Source organism: Eretmochelys imbricata, chromosome 28, assembly GCF_965152235.1.
Source record: "Eretmochelys imbricata isolate rEreImb1 chromosome 28, rEreImb1.hap1, whole genome shotgun sequence".
Taxonomy (NCBI): domain Eukaryota; kingdom Metazoa; phylum Chordata; order Testudines; family Cheloniidae; genus Eretmochelys; species Eretmochelys imbricata.
Genome location: NC_135599.1, coordinates 3,650,016 through 3,670,359, shown reverse-complemented (window position 1 = coordinate 3,670,359; position 20,344 = coordinate 3,650,016). Strand labels below are relative to the sequence as shown.

At 50.0% G+C, this 20,344-nt stretch overlaps 1 protein-coding gene across 1 annotated transcript; it reads right to left on the bottom strand.

The window, feature by feature from the left end:
- Positions 1–7,841: 7,841 nt before the first annotated feature.
- LOC144258306 (uncharacterized) lies at positions 7,842–17,792 on the bottom strand. Its single transcript, XM_077806783.1, has 4 exons — positions 17,709–17,792; positions 16,939–17,065; positions 11,129–11,242; positions 7,842–9,417 (listed from the first exon to the last, which is right to left on the bottom strand). Exons 1-4 carry the CDS (start codon positions 17,787–17,789, stop codon positions 8,369–8,371), a joined length of 1,371 nt encoding a protein of 456 aa, XP_077662909.1. The 5' UTR covers positions 17,790–17,792; the 3' UTR covers positions 7,842–8,368.
- Positions 17,793–20,344: the final 2,552 nt, after the last annotated feature.

Below are 20,344 nucleotides of genomic sequence, written 5' to 3'. Positions count from 1 at the left end.
GGGGGGGCTGAGAGCCAGAACTCCTGGATTCTATCTCCAGCTGTCACTCAGGGAAGCCACCTGGATTGGCATTGTTTTTCTCATCTCCACTAATCCCTTTCATAAAGCCAGTGGTGTTTCCTATGGGTGGGGGGGGGAGGGGGTGAAAGACGATGCCCCAGGGAACCTGGGGCCTTTCCAGCTCTGCCTGCCCTCTTTGCAAACTTCCATGCCCTCGGCAGGGGGTTGGGGGGAAGATAATGGAACCACTTGACACGGAGTCCCTGGGTGATGCTCTGGAACTGCTCCCTACAAAGCCAGTCAGGACTCTGGGGAAGTCTCCTCTCTGTGAGCAGACTGTCTTCAGGGCAAGAAGATCATACAGCTTCCCCCTTCTTGGCTCTGACCTCAGAGCATTCAGCATCCTCTGACCCTCCGTGTGCTTCCCACAGCGAGTCCGCCCAGGCGGGGTCCTGGGGAAAGACAGGGTCCTGCCCCCCAACTCCGCAGTCAGACGTGACTCTTACCCAGCCAGTAAGACAGAGGTTTATTAGATGACGGGGGGAGGGATAGCTCAGTGGTTTGAGCATTGGCCTGCTAAACCCAGCATTGTAAGCTCAATCCTTGAGAGGGCCATTTAGGGATCTGGGGCAAAAATTGGGGATTGGTCCTGCTTTGAGCAGGGGGTTAGACTAAATGACCTCCTGAGGTCCCTTCCAACCCTGATATTCTATGAACACGGTCTAGAACAGAGCTTGTAGGTACAGAGAACAGGACCCCTCAGCCAGGTCCATTTTGGGGGGCAGTGAGCCAGACAACCCCATCTGCACTTCACGTCCCCAGCCAGCTCCCACTGACTCCTCCTCCAGCCCCTCCTCCTCTGGGCTTTGTCCCTTTCCAGGCCAGGAGGTCACCGGATTCCTTTGTTCTCCAACCCTTTCGCTCTCACCTTGCAGGGGGGAAGGGCCCAGGCCATCAGTTGACAGGAAACAGAGTGTCGGCCATTTATGTACACTGGCCCTTTGCTCTGCAACAATTACACTCCCTTATCCCACCACGTAGAGACTTGCGAAATGCATAGGGGAAACTGAGGCACCCCTACAGTATTCAGAGGAAACGTTAAGAACAGTCCCACTTCATCACACCATTTTGTGTCCACTGACAGGAGGAATGGGAAGTGGCACGGTTGGGCATCAGGCCAATCCCCATTCCTGTCTAAGTCCTGGTTTTCGGCCTGGCTCTGGGAGGGGAGTGGGGTCTAGTCGGTTAAGTCAGGGGACTGGTTCCCAAAAATAAGACACTGTGGGGGGAGAATCTGGGCGATACAGTTGGGGGAGGTAGATGGGCAGCTGGGGGGGTAGAACTGGGAAGGCCTGTGGATGTGGGGGCAAAGGAGGCAATTGCCCAGGGGCCTGGGTGATTTAAAAGGGCTCCTAGGCATGCAGGTGGTGACCACTCCAGGCCCCACACTTTGGGGGCCAGTGCAGTTGGTCTGGGACGTGACAGAATTGCTGCCACTGGGCCTGCAACTGGGGGAGCTGAGGGGTACAGGTGGAGCTGCTGGGGGTACAGTTTGGTGCACTGGGGGCAATCTGCAGTGGGGGTACTCAATGCAGATGTGAGCAGTATCGCTCCCTGTCATGATGGCAGGGCTCCTGGTAGAAGCCCCAGACACAATCCCACCACCTCCCTGCCAAGCCCTCTCCACAGGACTGGGGGGTTGGGGTCTGGCAGCTGGGGCTTGCAGGGGAAGGAAGCCATCAGCTGTGGATGCCGGGCAGGGACCAATTGGGAATCAGACCCATAGGGTCTCTGCTGAGCTGCAGCTGGTTTGCTGTGCAAAAATCTGTCCTTTGCAGGTCACCTGAGACCCCTGCCTGGACAGAGGAAGCAGGCTCATCAAAGAGGTGAAGTCTGGGGGAAACCCAGCCATATCGTTACCCCAATGGGAGCCTGGGTTCAATCCCTGGCTCCAAGAGGCAACTGACATCTAGTGCCTAGAGCAGAGCTCACATTTCACTTAGTCCCACTGCCCCCTTCTCCTCCCTCCCCCCAACCCAGGCTGCCGCACCAGCTCTAGTCCTTGGGGTGCCTCTGGCCCTACCCGTCTGCCTCGCCGCAGATGGCAAAATCCTTCTGTCTCTCTTGTCTGAGCCTGGGCATTCAATTCCATTGAAACCTTGTCTCCTGCCCTGGCAATGGTCAAACAGAGGGGACATGGCTACCTTCATCCCTCACAGTGAGATATTCGCTCTCCTTTTTCTTCATGCTGCTGTTGTTGTTCCATGAATCATCAAGGATGGAATAAAAATCTGAGTTTACTCCAGGGTGAGGAAGGAAAGGAGCCACCAACTCCCCCAAAAATCTCAGTGCCCCAGAGAAAACCTGCCCCTGGAATCACTGATGTGCTGCCGACATGCTGGGAAAAGGGACTGTCTGAATTGTCAAGGCAGGGAATGAACAATGAACAATTAACCACAAACACACTCTAACCATGCTCCAGCCAGAAGGGAAATGAGCAGGAATTCTCACTGTTCAGCCATGGACACACTTACAGAACTACAGGGGTGAGAGACACTGGGGTGTCTTACCATTCAAGGTGCCAAATGGAGCCGGTCTGGACTTCTGCTCTAAGCTGATGGGAGAGAGCTGTCCCCTCTGTGTAGTTAATCCACCTCCCCAAGAGGTGGTAGCTATGTCAGTGGGAGAAGCCACGGCTGTGGGTATTCACGCTGTGGTGTTTACCTGCATATATAAAGTTTAGTCAAACCCCATTTTCAAAACCACCCATAGTCTGGTAATGGAACAGGTCTCTGAAGCAGGGTCCATCCTTCAAGGTCCTTAAGATCACTGACTGCAGGATAGTATTATCATGAGGGTACAGTGCAGTGACAGAATGTTAAACTGTGGTCCAAGTGGTCCTTGGTTCAAATCCAAGTACCCCCTTAGAAGCCTTTTTCTTAAATAAAAAGATTTTCTTATCCATTTCCAGTACAGTATGTTCATGAGTTCCATTGGATGAGGATATTTCGAATGAATTTAAACACACAACATTATCCTGTGTAAATGCATAAAAACCTAGCTAACCTGTCCATCAGTTGAAATCAGTTCCAATCCTCTAAGTGTCTAGTTTATGTTTTCATCAATAAGCAAAGGTATAATATGAATGCACATTTGCACATCCCTGTTCTCCATGGGCTATGCTGTGCAGAAGAACAAAAACTACATCCAGTTGGGGTTCAGGAGACTGATGAGCAAAGGCACCTTGGTGACGGAAAGGTCACCAGCATCTTGGCTCCTTCACATTCAGGCAACATCTGGGCCCCCAGGACAAGGCATGAGAAGAAGCCAGTGGCTCTGAGCAGGAAAATAGCCACCAAGATGCTGGCTAGAGCTGCCAGGGTCCCTGGAAATGCCACCATCCCATGACCAGGAATAGTTGTTAGAAGGTGGTGTCTGTAGCAGGGACTGAAAAGGCAGAGAAAAGCCCTCAAATTGATGTAATGACTTGCTTCCCATAGGGGATCAATCTGTCTAAGGCTATGTCTACACTTCAAACATAGGAAGCATTCTTCCAACAACCTAGCACTGTCTAGACTGGGGCTCAGGTCAGTTTAACTACTTCTCTCAGAGGAGTGGATTTTTCACACCCCTGAGAGATGTGGCCATGTCAATATAGCTTTTCCATGTAGACCAGCCATTAGACGGCTTTTTGACCGGAAAGGCAACAGACTTCAGCCTTTTCCTTGATATTGATGGTTGATGATTGCAGTTTTCCTATCTGCTGGACACATCCTTTGACAGATGTTATGCTTTTCCTTTGCAAATTTGAGAAGTGGAGAAGTCAGTGATCCTTACAGTCTAATGGGTTAAAAGGTTTTACAAGTAATTTCCTCAAATAGTTTTCCTTTTAATAAAATCATTTGCCACCACTGAAATTTGCCTACTTCCAGCCTCTTTGGAACTGCTCTTCACATAGTCGAAAGCGTCTATCAAATCCCCCCTCACTCTTCTCTTCTGCAGAGTAAATAAGCCCAGATCCCTCAGCCTCTCCTGGTAAGTCATGTGCCCCAGCCCCCTAATCATTTTCGTTGCCCTACGCTGGACTCTCTCCAATTTGTCCACCTCCTTTCTGCTGGCAGTACTCTTACTAATGCAGCCCAATATGCCGTTAGCCTTCTTGGCAACAAGGGCACACTGTTGATCCAGTTTCTCATCCACTGCAATCCCCAGGTCCTTTTCTGCAGAACTTCCGCTTAGCCAGTCAGTATCCAGCCTGTAGCGGTGCATGAGATTCTTCCATCCTAAGTGCAGGACTCTGCCCTTGTCCTTGTTGAAGCTCATCAGATTTCTTTTGGCCCAATCCTCTAATTTGTCTAGGTCCCTCTGTATCCTATCCCTACCCTCCAGTGTATCTACCACTCCTGCCAGCTCAGTGTCATCCACGAACTTGCTGAGGGTGCAATCCACACCATCCTCCAGATCATTTATGAAGATGTTGAACAAAACTGTCCCCAGGACAGCCCCTGGGGCACTTCGCTTGATACCAGCTGCCAACTAGACATGGAGCCATTGTTCACTACCCGTTGAGCCCGACAATCTAGCCAGCTTTCTATCCACAATCTAGTCCGTTCATCCAGCCTGTACTTCTTTAACTTGCTGGCAAGAATACTGTGAGATATGTGTCAAAAGCTTTGCTAAAGTCAAGGAACAACACGTCTGCTGCTTTCCCCTCATCCACAGAGCCAGTTATCTCGTCATAGAAGCAAATTAGGTTGGTCAGGCATGACCTGCCCTTGGTGAATCCATGTTGACTGTTCCTGATCACTTTCTTCTCCTTTAGGTGCTTCAAAATGTTTTCCTTGAGGACCTGCTCCATGATTTTTCCAGAGACTGAGGTGAGGCTGATTGATCTGTAGTTCCCTGGATTCTCCTTCTTCTCTTTTTTAAAGATGAGCACTATATTTGCCTTTTTCCAATCATCTGGGACTTCCCCCGATCGCCATGAGTTTTCAAAGATAATGGCCAATGGCTCTGCAATCACATCAGCCAACTCCCTCAGCATCCTCGGATGCATTAGATCTGGACCCATGGACTTGTGCATGTCTAGCTTTTCTAAATAGTCCTTAACCTATTCTTTCACTGCTGAGGGCTGCTGACCTCCTCCCCATACTGTGGTACCCAGTACAGTAGTCTGGGAGCTGACCTTCTCTGTGAAGACTGATGCAAAAAAAATTGAGTATTTCAGCTTTTTTCCACATCATCTGTCACTAGGTTGCCTTCCCCATTCAGTAAGGGTTCCACACTTTCCCTGATCTTCTTGTTGCTAACATAGCTACACAGAAGTTGACTTTGAAGCTAAACAAAATAATTTGAAATCCAAATCATTAAAATCTATACTGGGTCAGTATTAGGAAAAATTAGGATATTAGGAAAAACTTTTTCACTATGAGGGTGGTGAAACACTGGAATGTGTTACCTAGGGAGGTGGTAGAATCTTCTTCCTTAGAAGTTTTTAAGGTCAGGCTTGACAAAGCCCTGGCTGGGATGATTTAATTGGGGATTGGTCCTGCTTTGAGCAGGGGGTTGGACGAGATGACCTCCTGAGGTCCCTTCCAACCCTGATATTCTATGATTCTGTGAGTATTCTCCTCTACACTATTTCTCAGGCACATTCCCCCACCCCAACCTGTGGAGTGAGGTTTTACATGAGGACATTTGAGGTGGAAGGGGGTAAGTTACATCAAAGAAGCTTTCCAGGATTAGCCACCATTTCCTATATTACTAACTAAAAGAAACACAATACAAGTTTTATTTTTCCCGTATAATTCAGTTGATCACATAATTAAATCTCTTCCTCGTTAAAGAGTAACCATGTTTAATTTCATTTTCATTGGTAACAATAAATACTCAATGATTAAAGAATCCTCTCAAAAATGTTAGTTTTCTTTTAATCCCCCTTTCCACCAGTGAACCCTTGAGTACAGTTGTGGTTAGGGATTAGATACAGGCCTTGGCTCAGAATCTCTGTAAGATACAAGAGATGAGGTTTCTATTAAAAAAGCTATTTTTCGGCAGCCATCTCACATTCAACACTGATTTCATCTTACACACAGTTATAGCACCCACACATGTTGAGTTCAACAAAAACACCTCTTCTGTTTCCTCCAAATCTACATCCTTATGAGAAAGGACGTATCAACCCCATGGCACTGTCGCAGGATGCATAAAAAGGCAGGGATTTGGGGTGAAGAAATCTGTCCCCTGTGTCAAGACAGGTTGTCGTGAGGTGGTGACCGCATCCAGTGGTGGGTGCAGTGCAGGGTCTAGAGGGACCTGGGACCACCCTACCCCACCAGGTCCTGACCCATGGCCTTGAGGAACCAATACTCCTGTGTCCAGGCTTGATCTCTCACTGCAACAGTCCAGTTCCCTGGGCCACTTCCCACCCTTACTTCCAGCATCAGTAGTCTCCCAGCATCCGGCGTCTCTTCTTGGCCATCCTTGGCAGTCGACTGCGTGTCTGCAGGAGCCTCAGCACGGCTGGCCTCTGCAGCCTGGGGTCGAGCAGCTTCCTGGCAGGAGCCCACAACACAGGTTTGCTCTCCTCCTCAGTCAGCCCGGGCTGAGCTGAACTGCTCCCTTTTATACTCTGTCTTCAGTCGGACCATGCCAAGGAAGTGCGAGGGGGTGTGGCTTCTTCAGTCCACAGGGTGAAGTTAACCCTAGGAGTGCCAGTGCCGGGTAGATACACGTCATCACAGACAGCATTTCCCAAATTTTGGGATTAGCTAGGAGATCTCTTCAGGAGTAACCTCCTGTAGGGACCAGGTCAGAAATGCTTTGGGAACCAAACACCTGGGCATTTTTCAAAGTTCCAAGTCTATCCCTGGATCGTCTGAGACAATATTGACTTAAACAACTGAACTACACTGTGATCATGGGCACTTACTTTCGTCAGTTGCACCGTTTGGGATCTGCTGCTGTTCACCTTTTCAGAGTGGAGATTTAAAAACACGACTATTTCTTTGATAGTATGTCCAATCGCTTGGAGTATTCTCTCTTGTTGACTGAACTGCATTTGAATTTTCTCCATGTCATCATGCAGGGATGAGGGAAAAACAAACCTAAAGTAAAAAATGATTGTCATTTGTCTGAAATTGACCAATAAATCTGAGCCTCATTCTGTCAAACAAAACCAACATGCAGTTATATGATCAAGGAGCTTTCATGAAAGATACAAAACCCATATCACATCGAGGTAGAAGACACTTTCATTTTCATTTGAAGGGAAATTCCAGAGTAGGTTACATCTGATGTCTCAGAATCAGGATGAGAGATTCCCCCATGATCCATTGAAACCTGCTTCACTCAGTCTGTCTTATTAATGTTATTTACAAAATTTTCACAATGGGGAGAAAAACAGCCAAACTGCCTAGAAGTGGCTTTGCCAATAGACAGAAAATGGGATTTGAAGTGTGGTTGGGATCCATTTGAAATCCCCTTCCATGCCTGTGACACTCATCTCCTGCTAGACTGACTCTGATTTAGGATCAAAGATGTCCAAGCACCATTAACAAGCACAGACAGCTAAGAACATGACCTCACCAGATGCTTTGGGAAGTGAAGGAATATGAAGGGGTGAACTCTGCATGGCTCAGACACGAGGCAACAGTTCTGGGGTGATGGGGAAGGAGGGAATCTCTGAGTCACCCCATCTCCTTCCAGTGTCAGAGTCTGAAATGACACTTATTTCCCTGACACTGCTCCAGCTCTTTGTTATATTTAAATATATTTTAAGTGAGAAAAACAATCAGCAAAATAACTGCTTTTCAACTCGATCCAGGGTAATGTGAGAACAACTGGCAATGAGGCAATCTGTCCTCAAAGAGGAACTGGATGACTTTGCACTGGAAGGAAGAGTATAAATGTGAATCTCCAGGTTTGTTTAGACGTGGAAATGTGATGGTGGTTAGGTCAGATCAGGAGGAAATGTGCTAGATAACCCAACTCACTATCCATGGCCCATGTCTTTACTGCAAGAATAGCTGTCTTTTTCATCAGGAAAGCAAACTCAAGCTAGCTAACTCCATGGAAACCATAGTGATGAGGCCCAGTTAGATTTTACCTCGACGTAGCTGGTTGAAGACACCCCTTATCTCGGATAATGGACATTCCTGGTAGAAAGGACACACACTCCCATGACTCGCAGGACAATGGAGTTGATAGAAAGGACCACAGGATCCACCCCAAGATGGGCAGGCTTCAAACGTAGGCAATTCACGTTTGAGAGCTGAGGGACTACAGTGTGCAAAAGATGCAAACAGCCTTAATGGTCACTACCTGGGAACTGTCAAAAGTACTAAAGAAAAAAAATCTTCTGACAGCTCTAGAAAAGGTTTTTATGGAGTTTATCTCCTTTACGGATTCTCTGGTGATAGAGAAGGCCTGAGCTCTGAGTGAAGCTTTTTCCACACTCACAGCATTCATAGGGTCGCTCTCCTGTGTGGATTCTGTGATGCGTAATAAGGGTTGAGCTCTGAGAGAAGCTTTTCCCGCACTCACAGCATTCATAGGGTTTCTCTCCAGTGTGGACTCTCTGATGAGAGATAAGGGAGGAGATGTCAGTGAAACTTTTCCCACAATCACTGCATTCATAGGGTCTCTCTCCTGTGTGGATCCTCTGATGCGTAGTAAGGTTTGAGCTTCGAGTGAAGCTTTTCCCGCACTCGCAGCATTCGTAGGGTCGCTCTCCCGTGTGGATTCTCTGATGAGAGATAAGGGCTGATCTCTGAGTGAAGCTTTTCCCGCACTCACAGCATTCGTAGGGTCGCTCTCCTGTGTGGATTCTCTGATGAGAGATAAGGGCTGAGCTATGATTGAAGCTTTTCCCGCACTCACCACATTCATAGGGTCTCTCCCCCGTATGGATTCGCTGATGGGTAGAAAGGTCTGAGCTCTGAGTGAAGCTTTTCCCGCACTCACAGCATTCATAGGGTCTGTCTCCTCTGTGTATTCGCTGATGTCGAACAAGGGCTGAGGTATGATTGAAGCTTTTCTCACACTCACAGCATTCATAGGGTTTCTCTTTTGTGTGGATTATCTCATGTCGAATAAGGGCAGAGCGGTAATTGAAGTTTTTCCCACACTCGCTGCATGTATTCTCTCTCTTTTCCCTGAGGATCTTCTCCGGAGATGTAGTTTCCTTGAGGTCCTTGTGAGTTTCCTGACAATTAATGGGTTTATCCACTTTCTTCTCTGACTGGTTTCCCTGCTCTCTCTCTGGTCTGTGGTAACTTTCACCAGCTGTTCCTGGCTCATGGGGGCTGGACACATTCCCTTTGGATCTTTGCAGTAATGCCCCATGCACTTCTACTAGCTCAGCATCTTCCTGGTGGGGATTCTGCTCTTCATTCTCACTCACCACCCCATCACCTGCTAGAATAGAAGGGAAATCTGAGAGTTAGGGATGGAAAGGCAGAGAGAAAACTCAAGAGCTGGAGAGACAGAAAATAAAAATCAGGGACTGAATTCCCCCAAACTCTTCCCCATAGAGGAGAGCGGAGGGGATCAATTCTATTTCACATCTGGGGCTGGGTTTTAGGGTGGGCTGTATGGGTGGCCCGCCCAAGGGGGTGCTGTGTGCAGGGTTTGGATTCCCACCTGACCTGCTGCCGAGGGGCTCACTGGGCTGACGGAGCCATCACAGCAGGCAGGCAAGCAGCAGCGTGGGGGAGGGGGCGAGACCCGAGCTGCAGGGGGCTGTTGGATGACCAGACGTCGGAACCAGGTGACAGCTCCGGAGTAGGGGTGCCTGTCCCCCCACCCCTCTGCCCTCCATTCATCCCTGGAGTCATCCCTGGCCACTCAGGACTGGGAGTGTCCTCCTGACTGCTCTGTGAGGGGGGTAGCAGGGACTGATTGATGGCAGGGTGTCCTCCTCCCCACCACCCATGTAACCAATTTCCACTAAGCTGGGGTGATGGGACAGGGGAATCTGTGGGTCTGAACAAGCCTAGCTCAGGCTCCTGACCTGAAGTGCTTTCTTAAAGAGACAGCGCGCTCACTCAGGCACACACTCACACTCCCCTTTACACCCTCCCTTCAACACACACAGCAGAGGTCCCTGCATCCAGGTCACTTCCCTACCGGGACTGTGCTGAGGCATCAGGAGCTGCTGCTCTCCTGCTCTCACCGTATGCAGCCCGCAGGGAAAGTGACCTGGATGTAGGAAGCCCTGATGTCGCTCCTTGCTCCCCCCATCCCAGCCCCCTAAGGCGGTGGGGGGCGGAGGAGCAGCAGTCCAGCGGGGGAGTGAGCAGCAATGCTAGCCACTTTGTGCATCCAAGTCAGCTTCCCCAAGTGGGTGCTGGAGGATGCAAGGGTTAGGGGCAAAGGGGGCACAGTGCAGAGGTTAGGAGCTCAGGAGGGAGGTGAAGTGGGTAGCACTGAAGGGGACACAGTGCAGGGGTTAGGGGCACAGGAGGGGGCAGGTGTTGGGGTGAAGGGGGTATGCACAGTGCAGGGTTTGGGGCGCAGGAGGGGAGTGCGGAGGTTGAGGTGAAAGGGGTATGCACAGGAGGAGCAGGGGTTGGGATGAAGGGGACACAGTGCAGGGGTTAAAGGCACAGGACGGGGCAGATGCTGGGGTGCAGGAAGAGGGGGAGGGGTTGGGGTGAAGGGGGCACAGTGCAGGGGTTAGGGGCATAGGAGGGGGCAGGTGCTGGGGTGCAGGAGGGGGGCGGAAGTTAGGAATAAAGGGGGTGTAGGGATTTGGGGTGCAGGAGGGAGAGCAGGCATTTGGGGCAAAGGGGGCACAGTGCAGGGGTTGGGGGGAAGGGAGGGTGGGGATCCTGGGGAGCCCATGGGGGACAGGGGCAATGTGGGGGTGCCACACCCATGGGGGCCAGAGGCACCAAAATGCAAGTTCACCTATGGTGCCATTTTCCCTAAGGCCGGCCCTGTCCACATCCCATCCACACGCTCAGTAGGAAGGGAGGGAGCTCCTGCCAAGGTGTCAGTCATAATCTGTAGGAAGCCAGGAGTAAGACCTGCTGGGGACTATCCTGAGCTCACAGAGGCTGAGGGGGAATCCCAGCTGTTTCTCTCAGGGACTTACAGTTTCTGGGTTGGTTTCATGTTTCCTCACCTGTGCAAGGACTTCTCAGGATCTCGTTTTCCTCTGAACCATGGAGATCCAGGACCCGCGGCTCTTCCCCTCCTTCCCGCTGGGAGATCACACAGGGTTTGGAAACTGAAAACCCTGCTCAAGGGAAAGAAAACAAGGGAGATCAGGTGAATTCATAGGACATTTGTCATAAAAAAAACACTCTATTAGTTTAATCCCAGTCCATTTTAAACCAGTAAAATTGCAGGGCCAGCTCCCCAGGTGCTCAAAGGTGCAGAACACTCTGCTTATGAGGGATTTAACTATTCCCATCTTTGCTGGGAGCACACACAGCCAGACACTCATTATCAAAGAGGCTCCTAAAACAAAGAGAATGGAACTGCATGTCCCAGAAAGTGAAGACTCCAGACAGAGGGGAAGTCTCCCTTGCACTGCTTCTAACTGACAAAAAGGTCCAGAGACAATGCAAGAGACCTGGGGAAGCTGGGAACAGTAAGCATGGGCTGGTGGGGTTCAGTGGAGTAAGGAACAGGAAGGGCAGGGATATCACTGAATGCAGGATCTCAGCAGCATTAGATGTCAGGAAAGCACATACTGCGGCATTAGGGAATCTAGTGAGTCCGGTGTAAAGGGAGGGAGTATAAAAAACAGCATGTGTGGAGAAAGCTGGCAAATTAGATGGCATAGTTCAGAAGCCACAGACTAATTCTTCTGCCAAAGGAGAAAGTGAAAAATAAGAATCAGGCCATGTAACTTCAGGAGGGACAAATTCGAAGATCCAAAGAGCATGCAGGGAAGAGAGAAACTGTGGCTCTTGCAGGTGGGGATGGAAAAGGAAGAGTCTCCATGTTTCATGGAGCCAATTAGTTCATTTTATCATTCATTTATCATTGTTTTGGTCATCTCATATGTTTTTTCAAATTGTGTACTAAATGGATTTAAGTTGTAGAGAGAAAGAACTGTGAGCTAAGAGCAACTGAGATGGTGGTAGCTGAATGTGTGTGTGAGGGTGAGATCACCCAGAAATAAGGTGCAGAGGAAGAAAAAAAAGGGACCAAGGACAGAGCTCCGTGGAAAACAAACAGAAAGTTGGAATGGGGGTGAGGTGGATCATTCTAAGGACACTCCAATGCAGTGATTGGAGAAGGAGGAGGTGTAAGGAGAACATTTAAGAAGTTTTGTATCTATACTGGAAATTATGTTTGTAAAGACTGAAACAGGTTATTTTCAACCAGGAGGTAACAAACTTTTCTCTCTCTGCCCAGTCAGATGCATACTGGGCACTGTATGTCTCACAATGGGGGCCTGTTTGTACACTCAGCGAAATGCTAATTGAAGAGATTGTGAAATCTTAAAGAGAGGAAAATTTACAGGGAAAAAATAAAGAGCAGGATCCTGTTACGAGTGAAGACAATGGCATGTGGGGGGACATTTGCGGGTGCAGAGATACACTCTGCATCTTCTGCCATGGAAGCAAACTGACAGCATGACTTGTCTCATGACAGGAGGATCACAGCCAAACCTGGCTGTAAAATGCTGGAGGGACTTTCATAGGTTTTGCTCTATAATATGAAAGGATCTAGTTAGGTAGGCAAGTCTAGATTCTAGAAAGCGTGTTATGATTTTACTTGATGTGTAACCATTTGTTTCCAAGACTTCTACTTGCTACCACTTGAATCTCTATCCTTGGTTAAATAAGCTTTCACTTATTTTCACTAGAAATACATGTGAGTGCCATGAGTTAAATGGCGTCGTGATCTGAGGGGTAACTGGTAAGCTGCGATGCAGTGCTTCTTCGGGAGCAGCGAATCTGTCAACATGAGGAGTGTCCAGGGGGCTGGACAGTCCAGGGAGACCTTCGGAGAGCTCAAAGGTTGGAGTGCGTCTATTGCTAACAGCACCTGGGGCATGAAAAGTGAGGTCCAGTGGTGAGAACCATAAGTGGTCAGGCCTACGTGGTCAAGCCAAAATCAGATGCCAGAGTCTGGCTGAAAACACCAGGACGCATAGAGCAGGGTGACAAGGCAAGGACCAGGAACAAGTCGTGGTCTCTCTCAGCAACAGGTCAGGGATCTGCCTTGCTGCACAGAGGACTTCCCGGTTTTCCAGGTTTAAATGGGAAGGTTCCTGGATCAGAGGTCACGGGAAGAGCTGCCAGTCATCTCTCATGCGGGCGACACTTCCTGCAGTGACTGGTCTCCCAGTATGTGCATTGCCAGCAGCTCTGTCAAGGCTGCCCGGTGGTGGCACAGAACCGCCATCCATCTGGGACTCTGCAGACCCATATTCCTGTCCCAGTAATGTTCATGCACCAGACCCGCATCACCTACTCCCAAGGAAGGAACCTCCCACTGTCTCCTATCCAATGATTCGGCACCCCCCCGACTGTCACACCAAATCCTTCTCACATTTGGGAAGTTATTATAGCAGACCACCAGTTCTACCATAGCTAAAGTTCAACATTCAATATACATCTGCATAACGGTCAGCTATTCTAATTGGTCTAACATCCCTTTTCTTACTAAGAATCTCTTGAAATTTTCTGCTTATCATGGGGATGCTGAGCAGGATTAATGGCCCAAATATGGGGTGTTTCCTGATGAAGAGTTTGCTGAGATACAGCCCTCCCCAAAGCAGCTTTTCACATTATCAGCTGGCTCCTATAACACGGTCTTGCACAAACCTGGGGCTGAAACTATGGTTGTAATTTTCCACCAAGAGATCTCAGTCCCTTGGCATTTATCTCTGCTAGTCCATGGCACCCAATACCTCCTTGGGGAAGCCGTATAGAAAAAGCTAATAAACTGCAGAGGCTGGAATTTCAGATTGGCACGAGAAAAAGGGAAGAGTCAGAGAGCCTGAAAGGCCCATGAAAGGCAGCAAGACTAAGGGCAAGTCTACCCTAGAGAATTAAGTTGACGTAGAACCACCACAGTAACTGAATCGGTTTTACACGTGCGCACTACACTCCTCATGTCAGTGGTGCGCGTTCTCACCAGGAGCGCTTGTACCGATTTAACTGCCAGCATGGGGGATTGTGGGATGGTTTCTAAAGGGCAGCAGCAGTCGACATAAGCAACACGGCGTCTACATTGACACTGCATTGACCTAACTACATAGACATACGGGCTATGTCTCTCGTGGAGGTGGAGTTATTAAGTCGGTGTAATGGGTAAGTAACATTGGTGGGTACTACATTTTAGTGTAGATGCTTACAGACTTGGGTCAACTGAAGCTACCTTATGTTGACCTAGCTCTGTAGTGGAGACCAGGCCTAAGGCTCTTCTTAACAGCCAGAGGGTTTCCAGCAATGTACCCTCACTGTAATTCATTGGCTCAAGAGAACATGCTGCAGCCTTTGAACCTGAGCTCCACCCATGAGTTTGAGTGAGACCCCAGCACTGATACCTATCAGACAATGTGTGCTGTGCATTTTTCTTGTGTCCTGCAGGAGTTCCTCTTGGAAGTTTTGCCCTCTGATGCCAACATTTCTGAGTTAAGAGGCATATTTTCAAGGGCTCTAAAATCCATGTGCAGACTCTGACCTGGTTTGCTCTTAAAAGCTTTGCCAGTCCAGCTCTGTTGCTTAAGGCTGTGAAAAAGTGCACGCACACACATGTACACCATCCAACATAGCTCTGCTGGCAAAGCTCAATTATAGACACAGCTATAGTGGCAAAAGCGTCCATTTTTTAAAACAGGAAACTAAATGCTCATAAGCTACATTACTGCAGAGTTAAGGTTGCCCAGTGCTGTCTCCTGACTTGCACCATATGGACGGTGACTAAACTTAAATCTCTGCAAACCAGGAAAAGAAAAGTTAATGTAAACGCCACCCCTCCAATGCAACCTTAAAGTTGCACGCAACCCTTAACCCTGCAGCTGGCAAGAACCACTGAGAATGGTTCTGTGTGGGCGGTGCAAAGCTTAACAAACTGCCACAGGAATTCAGGTATTCAGCTCAATGCAGCAGTCACGGGAGGAAATTCTATGGTCTGTGTTATAAAGGACGTCAGAGTAAATGACCTAATATCACATCAGCCTTAAAATCTATGAACCTATAATCGATATGAGGAAAGACTAAGAGAACCTGTCAGTGTTTGTGTTGTGTTCACAGATGGAAATCCCAGCATTTCTCTGCATGCCCTCCAGCTGTGTGCACGGGGTCAGCTGTAGCTGTCACTGGATGAAGGAGGGATTGGTTGGAACAGCTGGGCAGAGCTGTGGCTGTGCTCTGAAGAGAGGTGCGTGTGAAACTTGGGGGACCAATTCTGCCTCATTTCCGTGCTGAGTGTTGTAGGCTTTGTCAGTAAAGGTGCCCAAGGGTGTGCTTATGTCATAGGGATTGTCAGCACTTGGATAGCATATGGTCTAGTGATCTGTGAGGCTTAGTGAGGGGTAAGTGAAGGCAGTGACTCAAAAGGAAAAGTCAGGTTGAGGGCAAAGGGGTGGTAACACTGTGCAAGTCTCAGATGGTTTGCGTGCAGGAAGTTCAGTGCGGGAGTGCAGGCCAGGAGTAGGAAGCGTCTGTTTGCTAGGATAGAGATGAACCCGACTATTATCTTAGCTAAGAGAAGCTGTTAGACTTTCTGCTGTACTGCTCTGTTCCCAGAGCGTTCTGTAACAGGGGAGGGCAGAGCACTAGTGTGTGTCACTGGCATGGAGCTACTATAAGGTGGGTGCATAACTGGTTGGGAAATCATTCCCAGAGAGTAGTTACCAGTGGTTCAGTGTCCTGCTGGAACGGCATAACGAGTGGGGTTCCGCAAGGATCAGTTCTGGGTCCAGTTCTGTTCAATATCTTCATCAACGATTTAGATAATGGCATAGAGAGTACACTTATAAAGTTTGCGGACGATACCAAACGGGGAGGGGTTCCAAGTGCTTTGGAGGATAGAATTAAAATGATCTGGACAAACTGGAGAAATGATCTGAAGTAAATAGGATGAAATTCAATAAGGACAAATGCAAAGTACTCCACTTAGGAAGGAACAATCAGTTGCACAAATACAAAATGGGAAATGACTGCCTAGGAAGGAGTACTGCGGAAAGGGATCTGAGGATTATAGTGGATCACAAGCTAAATATGAGTCAACAGTGTAACAGTGTTGAAAAAAAAGGAAACATCATTCTGGGATGTATTAGCAGGAGTACTGTAAGCAAGACACGAGAAGTAATTCATCCACTCTACTCCACACTGATTAGGCCTCAGCTGGAGTACTGTGTCCACTTCTGGGCACCACCTTTCAGGAAAGATGTGGACAACTTGGAGAAAGTCCAGAGAAGAAAAACAAAAATGATGAAAGGTCTAGAAAACATGACCTATGAGGGAAGATTGAAAAAATTGGGGTTGTTTAGTCTGGAGAGGAGAAGACTGAGAGGGGGCATGATCACAGTTTTCAAATAAATAAAAGGTTGTTACAAGGAGGAAGACGAAAAATTGTACTTCTTAACCTCTGAGGATAGGACAAGAAGCAATGGGCTTAAATTGCAGCAAGTGCAGTTTAGGTTGGACATTAGGAAAAACTTCCTAACTGTCAGAGTGGTTAAGCACTGGAATAAATTGCCTGGGGAAGTTGTGGAATTTCCATCATCGGGGATTTTTAAGAGCAGGCTGGACAAACACCTCTCAGGCATGGTCTATATAATACCTATTCCTGCCTTGAGTGCAGGTGACTGGACTAGATGACCTCTTGAGGTCCCTTCCATTTCTATGATTCCATGTTGGGATGACGCTGAAACAGGGCAGAGCAGAGGTGGCATTGTGGGGGTGGCATGAACGTTAACTTTTCATTTCCCCTTCTAAGAACTGAGGGGACGGGAATTCTTACCCAGTGAGGTCACATTCTCATAGTTCTCCTGCATGACGTCTCTGTAGAGGGCTCTCTGAGCAGGGTCCAGCAGAGCCCACTCTTCCCTGGTGAAATACACAGCCACCTCCTCGAAGGTCACCGGCCCCTGAAAGAGAAAGAGTCCAACAGTCAGTACCTGCTGCCCCAGTCACAACCCCATGATTCATGGGGGAAAGGAGCCAATCAAACGGAAGCTCTGAGAGAGAGACAGTCAGCAGAGTCCCATCCCCATACTGCTGAGAACAGCCGTGACGCATCACTGTGAGAGCACAAAGAGAGAGCCACACACCTACTAGTCAGAGGCTGATACAGTCCCATGGTAGGAATCCCAAAACCTTCCTCACTTCCAGCAGCTGGATGTGAGTGGCTGGGGCATCTTCCCTACACCTCCCTGGTGGGTGCCCCCTTTCCATGTCACACCAGCCTCTGGCTCGCAGGTTGAGGGTTCAGCACTGGAAGTCTGGTCAGTTTTCCCAGCCCTGCCCAGGGGGTTGGTTTCTCTATTTCCTGTTTCATAAATTAGGGAATTTTCTCCCCCAACACCCAAGCATTTGTTCCTAGAATCTAGGCCCAGGTTAAACAAATCCCAGCAGGTTTGTCACACTCTGTCCCCTTCCCTTTCTTCACCCAGGGTAGTCCCTGCTCCCTGCAGACCTCATTCCCCAGAAGTTGCCACCCATTCAGTATTTACTTCCCCTCTCCCTCCAGCAGGAACCCACCAGGACCCCCGCCCCCCCAATAACCCCTACCTGAGCTGGCTTCACAGCAGCCATTTCTCTCCCCTGTCCCGTGGGAGGATGGGATGAGCTGGAGCGAGACGTGGGCGTCATTCTGCAGCCCGGCAGGGCGAGAAGGGCAGTTGTGCAGGTTTCAGAACTGGCTTTACTTCATTTCACATCATGCTTCCCCCAGGCTCTTTCCCTGCAGACAGACATGCTAGTTTCTGCCATGCTGGGAACATGCTCAATCCCCATATTGCTGCACAGACCATGCCCCTGTCCTTCCCTTCACCCCCCGCACCCCAGGACTAAACCCACGGAGACACGTTCAAACCCTCCCAGCAACAGAGGGTGAATTAAATACTGGAAAAGACCAGGACCAAAGGAGCCCCTTAGGGGGGGATTCCCCCTGACACCGTCCCCAGGGCAGCACACTCCTGCAGCAGGGGGATCAGGGGGCACAGCAGAGGGCTGGGGCAGCCGCCAGACTGGCTGGGAGAAGGCTCCCTTCCGGCCTTGACGATGGCAGCAGCTCCGGGCCCCGGGACAGCCGGGGCGTGGGGTGGGGGCCGGGCGCTGCGCAGAGCCCGGGACCCGCCCGGCCCCAGGCTCTCTCTCACCTGGAGTCTCCGCTCAGCAGCCGCCGCCAGCAGCGCCCGGGGGTCTCTCGCCGGAGGAGGCGCCCCCGGCCGGGCCCCCCGCCCCGAGCCCGCTGGGGAAGCGGCAGCGGCCGCTCAGCCCCCGGCTCCCAGGGGAGCAGCAGCGCCCGGGCTCCCAGGAGCTGCCCCCGCGGGCCCCGGCGCTCTCGGCTCTTTGTTCTCCCCAACTCCTGCCTCCTTCCTCCCGGCACCCACCGCTCCCGGCGGCTCCAGCCCCTTCCTGTGCCCGTGCCGCGCCCGCTGGGGCTGGGGACTCGCCCCCCGCCCACTCCCCGGACAGCCCCGGGCATGGAGGGGGGGCGCTGGGGGCGGGCAGGGGCGGGACTCTGCACAAGCGGCCCCTCCCCGCCCCCCTGCGCTTTGGCCTCCCCCCGCCACCCCCCGGCTCTGGCTGCCCTCGGGAGGGGCCGGTCCAGCTCCGGGAGAGCACGTGCCCCCCGGGAACGGGAGAGGGGTCCGGTGTCCTGGCCAGAGCGGGGAGGGCGCAGACCAGGAGTTCTCAGACTGGGGGTTGCAGCCCCTCGGGGGGGGGGGGGCGTTATTATGGGGGGGGCACAAGCTGCCCAGCTCTGCAGGGGGCAGCAGCGCAGAAGTGGGGGGGGCAACGGAGCACAAAGTCTGATGTGAAAAGTGATCTTGAGAAACGGCTTCGCACCCCCAGTATTAAACCGTAACTATCTTAAAAACCCCTTTTCTGCTTATCCCGGGAATTCAATCAAAGTGTGTTTTAGGGTTAATATAAAAGTGGTGAGAAAAGGTCAATCCATTGTAAAGAATCAGGGTATACATTAAGCATTTAAAATAACGTTAAATATAAAATATGTGTTTTGAATTTATAAGGGGGGGCGCACTGGGTGCCTTGCTTTGTGAAGGGGGTCACCAATTCAAAAAGTTTGAGAACCACTGGGTTACACAGGGAAAGGGGAGAGAGGGACGCTGAAAAAAGCCTGCAGGGGAAATACCTGGGGAGAGGGGTTCCCAACTCCCAAATCTGCCTCGCTCCATGTACTGCCCCATCCCTGGGCTGATCATCCCAGTGCTGTGGGCCTGGATCTCCATGGCCCAGGACATCACAAATCCCCCAGTCGCCCAAGGGCAGAGGTGTCTCCTTCATGCCAGGCCCCTGCCTCACTGAATAATTTGCATACATTCACTGGTGCTCCTCTCCCTTGCTTCTTTCTGTAACCCTTCTGCCAGTTGCAGTCGGCAGCAACACGGCCCGGGTTCAATATCTAGGGGTTCCTTTTCAACAGCACCACACAGAACCTGCTCGAGCCCCGACCCAGTAGCCTGAGACGATTCCACACCAGCCCTGGGTATCTCTAGAGGCGACACTCCCCACTGCAAGCACCGAGTCTGAGGCGATGTCTACACTACCAATGCCAGTGATGGGTTCTGCTTAATAACGATCCACAGCAGTGCAGACCGACGCATGTTCATTTTCATCCTCTAAGTCAGATGCCACCAGCAGAAGGTTGATTTTCTTTTTTGGTGGTTCGGGTTCTGTAGTTTCTGAATTGGAGTGTTGCTCTTTTAACACTTCTGACAGCATGCTCCACGCCTCGTCCTTCTCAGATTTTGGAAGGCACTTCAGATGCTTAAACCTTGGGTCGAGTGCTGTAGCTATCTTTAGAAATCTCATACTGGTACCTTCTTTGCGTTTTGTCAGATCTGCAATGAAAGTGTTCTTAAATCAGACAACATATGCTGGGTTGCCATCCAAGACTGCCAAAACACTAAATATATGGTAGAATGGGGATAAAACCAAGGAGCAGGAGGCATACAATTCTCCCCCAAGGAGTTCAGTCACAAATTTAATTAACACATTATTTTGTTAACTAGCATCATCAGCATGGAAGCATGTCCTCTGGAATGGTGGTTGAAGCATGTAGGGGCATACAAATGTTTAGCACATCTGGCATGTAAATACCTTGCAATGCCAGCTACAAAAGTGCCATGTGGATGCCTGTTCTCGATTTCAGGTGACATTGTAAATAAGAAGCAGGT

Bases quoted from the DNA above. Each gene is read 5' to 3' on its own strand.
- LOC144258306 (XM_077806783.1), bottom strand. From the start codon at position 17,789: ATGACGCCCACGTCTCGCTCCAGCTCATCCCATCCTCCCACGGGACAG. The intron at 17,066-17,708 runs GTAGGGGTTATT...TTTCTCTTTCAG, and splicing joins CTGCTGTGAAGCCAGCTCAG to GGGCCGGTGACCTTCGAGGA. The intron at 11,243-16,938 runs GTAAGAATTCCC...TCCCTTGAGCAG, and splicing joins TGAGAATGTGACCTCACTGG to GGTTTTCAGTTTCCAAACCC.